At 36.7% G+C, this 12,516-nt stretch overlaps 1 protein-coding gene across 3 annotated transcripts in view; it reads right to left on the bottom strand.

Annotated features, from left to right (window-relative positions):
* The window catches only part of NR5A2 (nuclear receptor subfamily 5 group A member 2), a 111,467-nt gene that overhangs the window by 75,761 nt on the left and 23,190 nt on the right, over positions 1-12,516 (bottom strand). For 2 of the 3 annotated variants that reach the window (XM_040406818.1, XM_040406817.1), the window contains exons 2-4: positions 9,053-9,171; positions 7,979-8,120; positions 2,538-3,184 (exon numbers count right to left, since the gene is read on the bottom strand). In XM_040406818.1, the coding sequence (XP_040262752.1) occupies positions 2,538-3,184; positions 7,979-8,120; positions 9,053-9,171 (908 nt within the window). Of the gene's footprint in view, positions 1-2,537; positions 3,185-7,978; positions 8,121-9,052; positions 9,172-11,452; positions 11,472-12,516 lie in introns of those variants that run through there. The other variant, XM_040406819.1, reaches the window with a different exon arrangement.

The following is a 12,516-nucleotide window of genomic DNA, read 5'->3' as shown; positions in this document are numbered from 1 at the left end:
CTGGATCTTTACTGATCTGCTGTGACAACATTTCAAATCAATAGGATTGTAGAGACCTCTTCCCGATATCAATACTATGTGGACAAATACATTAACGAAAATCCAGGTAAATTATTGCCACTTTTTCTGGCAAGTTTCAATAAGCAGATGACTGTGCTCCAGGTAAAACTGCTACATTGTCAAGGGCAGGTCCTAAAGGGCAGAGTATACCACACTGTGGTGCACCACTACTTCAGGCCCTGCACTAGGCATATAACCCCATGTATGAGTTTTAGCATGTATCCGTTTTGCAGGGAGTGTTTCCTTACTAAAGAAACATTTTTAAAACTGCCTACACACATAAGATAAAAGTTGGCCATTTTCGAACCACCACAGTTGGAGAATTATACACGAACAATCATTCATCATGACTGACAGCAGAATAATGTCTGCCAAAATGTGATCTGTCATGTTGGATTGCCAAATTCAGATAGTCTGCCAGTTCAATCTGACATTTTGATGGCCATATCATTTGTACGACTGGTTGGCCACATTCTGGCCGATCATAGACCTCTGAATGGCCAGTTTTTGGCTTAGTTCTGTTTTTTGACATAGCGTTCAAATCTTATTGACTCATATTAGGTCTATCAGGTTTTTGTCGGGTGCCATTTTTTGACTTTACGGGACAGAACCCGGAGGCCTGTTGCCATTCTAGCCATCAAAACACAGTTGAAACTTGACCTAAGGAGAGGAAGAGTGAACAGAGCCTTCGACAGTGGTATCATGGTTGGAATAACTGTCTAGGCAATGTTGGGGTCTCCACACAGAATGACTAGGTGCTTTCTTTTTGTCTTTCTTTACACAGTTATCTGAACAGTAACTGTATATAGGCACATAGGGGGAGATTTCTGTGCTGGTCCTGATATCCTCTGAACTGCTGGAGGATGCACCTAATTTACGATAGGCGCAGGCCTTGTCATTAATTAGGCACAACCTCCGGCAGTCTGTGCACCTAAACAGAAATCGACAACAGCTCAGAGCTGCCGTAGATTTTTTACTTCGTTTGCACCAGAAAACTGGTGAAAATGATAAATTTGTCTCGGCTGTTGGCGACGTCCCTTTCCCACCCTTGCCACTCTTCTTTTCGAAAAAATGGTGTTATTTTTGTGACTTTTTTTTCTTCAAAAAGTCGCATTTAAAAAAGTCACAAACACGCAGACCGTTACTTTTTAAAGCCACTTTCCTGTTGCAGGGGAGATGATAAATCTCCTCCGAGTTGACTAATAAAAACCACATAATCAAACACTACTAAAAACATCTTGAAAATGCAGATATGAATGCATGCGCTGACTATATTCACAATGAGATCAGACAAGGCCGCTGTAAGCTCCCCCAAGTATACCACCTATCTCTCGACTGTAACATGCTCATTAATGATTGACAGTAGGGGGTCAATAGAAGGAGGGAGACATCAGTGCAGATGACAGAAAGGCATATGATCCTTCTGTACTTACTGAGAGTCAGTGGACTTTGTAGAGACAGGTTCAGTAACGTTTGAAGTAGTTTGCATATAACAATCTTCACTTATTTAATGCACAAAACAAGGAGCTGGAGATGATTACTTTGCTTTTTTAACAACTAGCGGGGAAGTTGTACAATTCAGTTGCCTGTACAATAGGCCCACTGCTGTGTCTGCTGTATGCGATCAGTAATTGAAAGAGCAGACCTGAACGTTTCTTTCATCAGGCCAGTTCAAGACATTTCCTGCTTTTATAACTTAAAAAAATCTAAGACACTTCTAGTTCCCTAATTATATGTGACTTGTTAGCCTGAATAATTAAACATCCTTTCAGCACTGCCACGGAAAATGCTAACCCTATGGGTCAGCCGTGAGTATTTTCACCAACTCTCATGTGAACTCTACAAGACTGTACAGTGCACAAATATAGCATTTACTAAAAACTGAATCAAGTTAGTACTTTGATGCATGCTATGTCGGTGAACGCCCTTTCTCTCACCCCAGAACCATAGCAAGATCGCCTAATAATGGCTCCTTCACACACACACACGCATACATTACTTTATCAGCTTTTTAAGTATTTTTTGTGGCATTTTTTATTTTGTAACATTTAAAACATGCTTTCTGTATGGTGTTTCTTTTTAAGTCCTATGGGAAAAAAGACTTTTTATAAACTTTAAAGTATCATCTGCCGCGGCATTTCAGTCAAAAATGCCATTAAATGTCTACAAAAAAAAGGTGAAAAATCCGTAGCTCCGGTACTCACCCAGTTTGGCCACACGGTCAGGTTTCTTGATGCAGTTTTGGAAGCCCAAATCAGGAGAGGATCATAAAAGGAAATAAAGCATAAAGGACAAATACGACTTCTCCTCTTTTTTTTTTTACTCTTGGTTTTGGCTTCTAAAACTGCATCAGGAAACCTGACCATGTAACCGTACTCTTATTATTTACAGATTATATTAATTCAAGATAATAGGTAAAAAAAAAACAGCTTACCAGCCAGAAGTTATGGTATCTGAGCAGCAGACACCAGCCTTACCTTTAGCTCTCTGAAGAATATGCTACTCCTCGCCCATTCAACGATAGAAAACAATGTCTGATCGGCCATTTTGCACATGAGTCCAAACGTGTTCAGTTTATCATGTTTGCTCCTATTGGCCTGCTCCTGCTGTAAATATGACATGATCTTGCTTTGGACTTGAGGCTCGTCAGGCTCACATTTCAAGAGTTCCACTATAAGGTGTGGGATATTTGAAGGGGAACTAGACTGATAACTGTCCATGTATGAGTATCCCATTATAGACTCTGGAGAACTTGTGTAAGGGTCCGGGTACTCCGACTTGATAGCACGGCTGGGGAAATGGCCATAGGCCTGATAACCTTGCAGGCTGCCATGAGGTGGCATGGCCATGCTAATAGGTGACGTCACAAAGGGGCTTCTGTCATAGTCTGTTGGGGGAAGGGCGGCATGGCTTAGAGGTAGACCCTTGGATGCCGAATGGATATTTTGGATAGCTGAAGAAATGGTCAAATCTGTGGGAATGGCTTGGATGACCTGACTCATAGCTTCTAGTTTAAGTCCATTGGCTCGGATTAAAGCTTTTTTCTGTTGCTTGAGTGCCCGGTCCCGTTTGTACATTGGCCCAAATTTGTTCCTCCCTCCACGCATACGGTCGGCCCTTACAGCTGTAGAACAAAGAAAAACTAACATTAAAGCTGAGGCACAAATACGATTGCCTAATATTTACATGCCAGTAAATCAGTGGAGACACAAACAATAGCAGCAATCCTCAATCAAGGGAAATTCATAAAAAGGCTTATAGATACAACTATCAGTTCTGCCTGCCCATATGCAATGATTCCTATACACTCTAGATATGTATATAATTACTAACCTACTTTGTTTTCCACCTTTCCATAGATTTTCTATAGCATCTGTTTTACGTGACTCTTTTATAGCCGGACACCTACACAATAGTGTCAGCTTGTCACTTAAAGCAAAAAAAAAAAAGGAAATTTGATATTATTTTCACGAAAGCTTCTGAAAAGCAAAGTCTTCAGTTTTAGGAATAATTAAGAAGAAATGTGGTTCAGCTGCAGCCAGGGGGGGGATTTTAATGGGGTTTGTCACAGCGGTAAGTTTCATTGTGGTGCAAGTTTAATGGGATAGCGAGTGACACTGACTGCGTCTACCTTGGCCAGTGGCTCTTTTGCAAAGGAGTGATTACACCACCATTAAAAATGCATGGAGATCTCAGATACACATCTTGTATGAAGACGTCTGCAATTAATGAATCTCAGTAATTTATAGGCTACAATTTAGGTTTAATAGGGCTATTAGTAAAGTACACACTGTGGTGCCATTACAAGGAGCAGGAGTTATAGCAGACAGGAGCTCTAAGTGGATGAATCTGTGGAATATGATGCATACAAACAGGAGAAATAGAATGTATTTTTCAAATATATATATTTTTTCAAACAATTCCAAAATTCCTTCAATAATTAGATACAGAGATTTTTCTATTATTTTTTTTTTTTTGGGGGGAAAAAGAAAGTTCCAGAGGAAAAAAGGGCAGTACGCTCTCACATTTCCCTGTCTGCCACGTTTATTTTTCTTTTCAGGCTTTCTATATGCTATAGTTTCCACATCTGGAAACCTATAAAAGTGTCCTTTTTTTATTTTTAACTGAAAAAAAAAAAAAAAGTTTGACGTCCCAAATGAACAGATCGGTTGCAGAGTGATAATCAGAAAACGAATTTGTGGTCTGGTTGACCTGAGTGACCTTTCTCTCTAAACCCGCTCCTGCCAAATGAATTGCCATCATCAATGGCATAAAGGTGGAGAACTAAGGGAAAAAACAATATTCTTGTTGAAACTACATTTTCACTCATTATACTGCATGAATCTGTACGTGAATGATATAATCGGATATGTGATTTCGGCATCAAGCAAGTAGGCTCCAACATCAACAGATGCAGAAGTACAAATGATGGGGGTTTGAATGGTGATTGGAGGACAGGAAGCTAGTGCAAGAATGTGTGCGGAATATTCTCTATGGAAGAACTATGAAAACAATTCTATATTCAATGCCTTAGGAGTCATGCAGACATTGCGAATTATGCCGTTTTTTTTCAATGTGGATTTTTGCGCACAAAAAACGCAGCATAGTACAGTACCAGCAATGAGAATGAGATTTGACAAATATCATATACACTTTGCATATATTTGACCTGCCATGTGGATTTTGAAATCAATTGTTTCTATGGATTTTAGTGCGGCTTTCACTGTATCAAAATCTACAACAAAATTCACAATACATGCAGATTTGGTTGTGGAAATGCGGAGAAATCCATGAAAATCCAAATGGAAATTCTCTTTGGAAACCCACACCCCCAGGTACCCCCAGTGTCAGTGTACCCACAGACTGTAGTGGGCAGACTATCTGAATTGTTCTATCTATATTTTTTTTAAAGTTATATATATATTTGCTTGCTTATTTATTTATATATATATATAGATATCTCACTGTCATGTTCATCCCTCATAATGTCTATACACAATTCCTTGGCCTCAAGGAATGAAAAAATAATAATTAGAAAATAAGATGCAGAAATGAAACTTGGAAGCCTGTTGGAAGCCCGCACTGAAATTGACTGATCAGGGGACATACATATTTGTTTTCTCAGGCTGGAGAAATACAGAAATTCTAATTAATTAATAACATAACTGTGATGAGAAGCACCACCCTGGTCTAACACTGGCTTTCTAATGATAATTTACAATGGTAAAGATATATTTTGAAATGTCTCATTTTTTTCACATCTTTAATTTTCTAGACGCTACCTGGAAACTGTAAACGAGCAGGCTAGCTTAATTATTTTATTACACCTATGGCACGTGCCTCTATTTAGTACTTTAAGTGTACAATGCTGTTCTAATTTGGCACGGTCTGTTTGGCACATTAGCACCTTGATACCCCATGGGGCCTGCTTTATTCTCAACACCAACAGCAAGGTTCATTTGCAGTTTGGATCATTGACACAGGAATATCCAAAATCTGAATTTACCGTAGTAAATAAAGAGACATACATACTTAGGCCTCATTCATATATGCATATTTTTTCAGATCTTTTTTTGTTTGTTTTTTTTCATCCAAAATCTGGAGTGAGTACAAAAAAAGAGAGATGTATAATACATTTTTTGCATATATGTTGAAGTGTGAATAAGGTCTAAAACTGATGAGATTTGTCAAAATCAGGTAACCTATATATATATATATTTATTTATTTTATTTATTTATTTTATTTATTTATTTATTTTTTCGGAAACATGCCTGATTGTACATCTGCTAGCTATATTCAAATGTGGAGCTTCACGTTAACCCTATAAAGGGCAAAGTCAGGTACAACTTCAAGGACAGGAGACTTTTTTTTTTTCTCCTCCACCCCTTCTATCAACCATAACCTTTTAATCTGCTCGATTACATGAGCTACACGAGTCCTTGCTTTTTTGTGGGACAAGTTAAAGATGTTTTTCATCATTTTGGCAGTACATGTTAATATTTAACTTCATTTTTTTTTAAATGGTAAAAAGCAGGGGAAAGGCAATCCTGCCTTTTTTATTTTCACCTTAATTTTATTTATTTTACTCACTTATACAGCGCTGACATATTCCCCAGCGCTTTACAAACGTTATCGTATCTTGCTGTCTCCAGTGGCGCTCACAATCTAGATCCCCTATTAGTGTGTCTGGGGAGTATAGGAGGAAACCCACGCAAACATGGGGAGAACATACAAACTCTATTCAGATGTTGTCCTTGGTCGCATTCACACCTAGGACCCGAGCTCTGCAAGGCACCAGTGCTAACCACTGAGCCACCGTGCTGCCTTTGACAAAATCACTTTATTGTGAGTATGACAACAATGAATATGAATGCATGTGGTTATTAAAACAAAGTGTAAAAATTACAATTTTGAACCCTTGCATGTAAGATTGAAGCTATCTCAATCACAGCCATCCTCTCTATGGTTACTGCGGGCACAGTTGTACCAGCTCAATCGCCCTTGTGTACAAGTATGCCATGTTTTTGGAAATATCTCCAACTGGTGACATGCATGTGCAGCCTTAAAACTTTAACCTTACAGAACAAAATGAAGATTTTAGCTTTTGAACTAACCACTGAAATAACGGCAAAGCATGAACTTTGCAAGGAGTTAAATACTAGAAAGTAACTGACTGTAAAATGAACCCTATGGAAATCGACTATATACTGGATATCGTAATGGCAGCTATTCAGCCTTTTCCTATAGCAAATGCGCTGTGTTATGATGTACATATGTGTATTATCTCCCAGTGATCATGCTCTGCTCCTAAATATGTCCCATATGCTTTACAAATGATCACTGTGTCTAATTTATGTACTTTGAGGGATACAATAGACAGAACAGGCAGTTAGCTTGTATCCAGAAAACAGAAAGATAAAGGGAAATGAGAAAGGACCAAATGTTTCCTATCCATATTTTAATGCCAGCTAACTTTTGTTTGTGTTCACTTATTACAATATTCACTGATTCGTCAAGGAAGATGATGTTCTGCTAAATGAGTTTGAATTCCTCATAAACACTGAGTGGTTTCTGGGTTTTGCAGAAATTCAGAACTGTAAACCTCTGTACTAAAGATGGACAAATGCTGTAAAATTGCAGTTACACAGTCTGGTTACAATAACCACATTATGGGCTCTCTATAACATGTGAATATGCAGCTCATCTTACTAAACGACTATTGTAATGCTGGTTAGGAAGGCAATGGGCACATGATATCTGTGTGTATCTTTTATCACATGCAGAGTGAGTGACCAACCCTTGTGCCCATCCAACCGTGGTCAAAGCCTTGTAATTGCTAATAATGTGAATCTGGCTCATTGCGTCAAAAATGGAACAGATGCAATCAAAAATAATTCTCAGCCACTTCTGTGATTTTGTTCTGCAGTAAAAGAAAATCAGTTTTGGGGGTCAAAGCATCAAAGCAATCTTATTGACTTTGATACAGATGAAGCAATCGTATGTGAGAAAATATCTGTATGACATTACTAGACCAATGTGCGAGTACCGAGAATATATTGATCACTTCTGTGTGATCACTTGTGGTCCTACTGTGTCTAGTCTCTACTGAGATATTTGATCTACTCAATCATGCAGTATCTGGATGGCATCATGAACTACACAAAGTTTAAGTAAAACTCTGGAGCAAGATATCATCACATATACAAATGGTGCAATTAATATCAAAACGTGAATTACTAATTGCTAATACATTTTTATAACCACAACTCTATGATCTTTATATACATAAATGTATAAAATAAATAGTAAATGTAGTTTCTCTATTTATGTATGTATATATATATATATACATTTATTTTATTTTAATTTTTTCCTGGCTGCACATACCTCTACAGATCCCGTCCACTATTTTCTTACCTTCTAATTTCATTCCCACACTCAAACACTTCTGAAACCTGCAGTAAGGACATCTCTTCCTCTGGGTCTTATCAATCTGACAGGTCTGATTTTCAATACACGTATATCTTTTATTGTTCTGAACCGTCCGCTTGAAAAAGCCCTAGAGAATACGGGGAAAGATGGAATAATCAGTAAACATACACATGATGCGTCCCTTCCTCTTATTTACTACAGAACAGTATAACTTGACATATGGAAGACTTTAACAAACTGCAATTCTATCATTAAATACGTTATTTCAGAAGTTATGAACTCCCCCTCCCAAGAAAGTCTGTTCTAAGATTTCTAAGTTCTAATTCTGCAATATTGAAAAATATTAGTACAATTAAAGAATCTAAAAAAATCCTTTCTTTAAACAATATCTGCTTAGAAAGTTCAGTAGCGGGGACTATCTAAACACAATGTAACAGGTTTTATGCAAGGATAATACTGATGTACAATTTAATAACCTTTAGCTGGTTCTAGAAAATACAGATAATCAACAACAAAAAATCTAGATAAACCGTATGCCCCAGACATGCAAGTTAATAGCTCTCAGATTTATCTAACTATCTATCTATTATCTAACTATCTATCTATTATCTATCTATCTATCTATTATCTAACTAACTATCTATTATCTAACTATCTATCTATCTATTATCTATCTATCTATTATCTATCTATCTATTATCTATCTATCTAGTATCTATCTAACTATCTATTATCTAACTATCTATTATCTAACTATCTATCTATCTATCTATCTAGTATCTATCTATCTATTATCTAACTATCTATCTATCTATTATCTAACTATCTAGTATCTATTATCTATCTATCTATCTAACTATCTATTATCTATCTATTTTTATTCTTTGACTAAGTAAATTGCATTCATAGTTAACATGACCACATGTTCTTGTTCTAATGCAAAATGATAAAAAGACAGTACTAAAATTAAGTGAGGAAGGAGCAGTAAAGTGTCACTGGAGAAGAGTTATTGAATGTAGTAACAAGTGGAAGAAAACAAAAATATTCATAACTGCGCACCTTACAACTCTCACAGGTCAGCAGTCCGTAATGATATCCAGAAACCTTGTCCCCGCAGACCGGACACATCTCCTCCAAGTCGTCATCATACGAGTAGCCCATCATTTTAAACTGCGACACTGAACGAAGATGAGACACAAGCTTAGTACTTGTACAACATTAATTAGGAAGTCCAAGCCCAGTCCATAAAATGTATACCATGTAGCAATGGACGCAAGCTGCTGTTCAGATAGACAGATGTGGGATCTTTCTGGCACAGACAACATGTGCCTTATAATTTGTAAGACAAGTAGTTAGTAAGTGATGGCCACTGAAATGTTACTGATGGCATGAAGGCTACACCACACCCATCAGGTTTGCTCCTTGATATGCTATACTAAGTGGAGTGCGGATCCGAGCAGTCACATATAACCCTGTGAGAGTGAACGCCAAACTTTCACATTCCTCCTTATTACCCACTGCCCTCCCAGAACTAATATACTTATCTGCTCAATCACTATATCCAAATCCACATTAGATCAAACCTGCAGATAAAGCTTCTGGTACAATTGTAAGATTTCTAAAAATACTATTGACATTGTCATTGTTATCTGCTGCTTTAATACTTGTTAAACATTGTAAGACGATTGTATGCAAGCGATCAAAAAAGGAGCCGAAAACGCTGCAGAGGACAAAAGCACCGTCACCAGGTATGGTCTAATAAACTGCAATTTTCAATTCATTTGTTTCCAAAAATTATATATATTTATTATTATTATTTTTTTATTTTTTTATTTTTACTGAATACTATGTTATTTGGAAGACTTCCCCAAACACACTGGCTTACAGATCTAAATGTCTATTTGTTTCATCTGTAATCGTCTATCACAACTTTTTATGCTACGTTAGCATCAAACATATGCAGTTATATTTTAAGAAATTCAAACCATTTGCAGCGTCCCTAAATACAATACAATATAATATGTTATTGAAGAGTTCTGCATTAATAGTCCATTTACTTTCAGGATGGAGAAAATCATTTAAAAGCTCTGATCACTGTGCAGGTTACAGACATTAGTATATTCCTCAGAGATGTCTGATTCCACTCACTAAAAAGAAACTTATGTCTGCCCTGAGATGTGACCGAAAACTGGAATAATTATGGAATTATTCAAAACTGGTAAATCAGACAGGGGGGCACAGGCATGCCCAGTTATATTTTGAAATAGAAGGTATTTTCATCACTTGCTTTCAGAATATTTTAAATAACTGCAATTTCTCAGAATAAGATTTTATAACCAAAACTATTGTAACTAGTGGGCTCAGTTCTGGCACTTTCATGTTCTAGGGAAGAGTGCAAGCTCTCTGCCCAAATCCTCAACAAGAAAACAAGAAAGAATAAGTAAGTTCTAACAGTGTGGCATTGTATGGAATGTTATATATATATATATATATATATATATATATATATATATATATATATATATTAGTGGATTGAGATATATTCCTACAGAATGGTGTACTGAATTCTACAAGTATATATGTGTATATATATATATATATATATATACACACACACACCTATATATATACACACACATATATATATATATATACACACACACATATATATATATACACACACATATATATATATACACACACACATATATATATATATATATATATATATATATATATATTCCATAAGTATCTTTGATACAACAGAAAGCATTTCCAAGCAGTTAGCAGTTTCTTACAAGCATTAATCCAGGGCACTGATGGCTCTACAGGTCACCCTGAAATATGGAGATGGCTGTATCCCAGATCATGTAGGTTATGTTGGCTTTTTCTCTAGATGCATATTGCAGTTGAAAACTCTGTATAATTTAGTATCATGTGAATAATTTAGAAATCATAAGAACTGGTGTAATCACCATCCTGCACTGGCTGAAAAAGTTCACAATCCAAAATCCAATCCAGCTTTACATCCCACATTATACTGAGATGAAGACACACAGAAAACTACAATAAAAAAGGAAAACTATCAGTTTATATAGAAGTGGCAAATTCTAATTCTCTTATCAGTGCAGTGACTATTAATATAATTGTCTATTTGTATGTCTGTTTATCTATCTATTTGTCTGTCTATCTGTCTTGCTATCCTATGTATCTATTAATATCTGCCTACCATTTATATGTGTATGACTACATTTTGTGACATACAAATTTGCAAAAGAATGACAAATATAAGATAAACCACAGAGGCCAATAAATTAAAATTTGATAGATATTAAATAGATAGATATATGTAAATAGATAGATATATGTAAATAGATAGATAGATAGATAGATAGATAGATAATTATAGATAGATAGACAGGAGAGAGGCACCGGCAGTAGTATCTTTGGTACTGATACCTCTGGCTGCAGTTGGGGTCTATCCTCTGCCTCCCCTCCATCTGTACTCCAGTAAGTGACCCTTCTGGTCATCTCTGCTCATACACTGTCACCATCATCCTATAGTAGGATATCCTATATACTGTCACCCCCCTGAGTGCAGGAAGCGGGAGGGAGGACTGACAACATGCCATTCAGTGATATACACAAAACTCCTACACATCCAATAATCACATACACAATCATGTAATAATATGTATACACTCAGAAGTGTTGCATACACACACTGTATCCATATATATACACACACTGTAGACCACTGCACGCACACACAAACTGTCTAAACACATATACACACACTGTATAAACACACATATACACACACTGTATAGATACATATACACACTGTATACACACATGTACAAACACTGTATACACACACATATACACACTGTATACACACATGTACAAACACACTGTATACACACACACACACACTGTATACACACACACTGTATACACACACACACTGTATACACACATACACACATACACACATACACACTGTACACACACATATACACACACTGTATACACACACACACTGTATACACACATACACACTGTATACACACACACACATATACACACACTGTATACACACACTGTATACACACATACACATACACACACTGTACACACACATATACACACACTGTATACACACATACACACTGTACACACACATACTGTATACACACACATACACACTGTATACACACACACATATACACACACTGTACACACACACATATACACACATACACACACATACACACTGTATACACACACATACACACTCTGTATACACACACACACACATATACACACACTGTATACACACACTGTATACACACACTGTATACACACACACATACACACACACACATACTGTATACACACATACACACTGTACACACACATACACACTGTATACACACACATACACACTGTATATACACACACACATATACACACACTGTATACACACACACACACACACACACAGTTGTAGACAGAACAGG

The sequence above is a fragment of the Bufo bufo genome, chromosome 9 (assembly GCF_905171765.1).
Source record: "Bufo bufo chromosome 9, aBufBuf1.1, whole genome shotgun sequence".
Taxonomy (NCBI): Eukaryota; Metazoa; Chordata; class Amphibia; order Anura; family Bufonidae; genus Bufo; species Bufo bufo.
The sequence above is the reverse complement of the archived record's forward strand: the minus strand, read 5'-3'. Positions and strand labels throughout refer to the sequence as shown.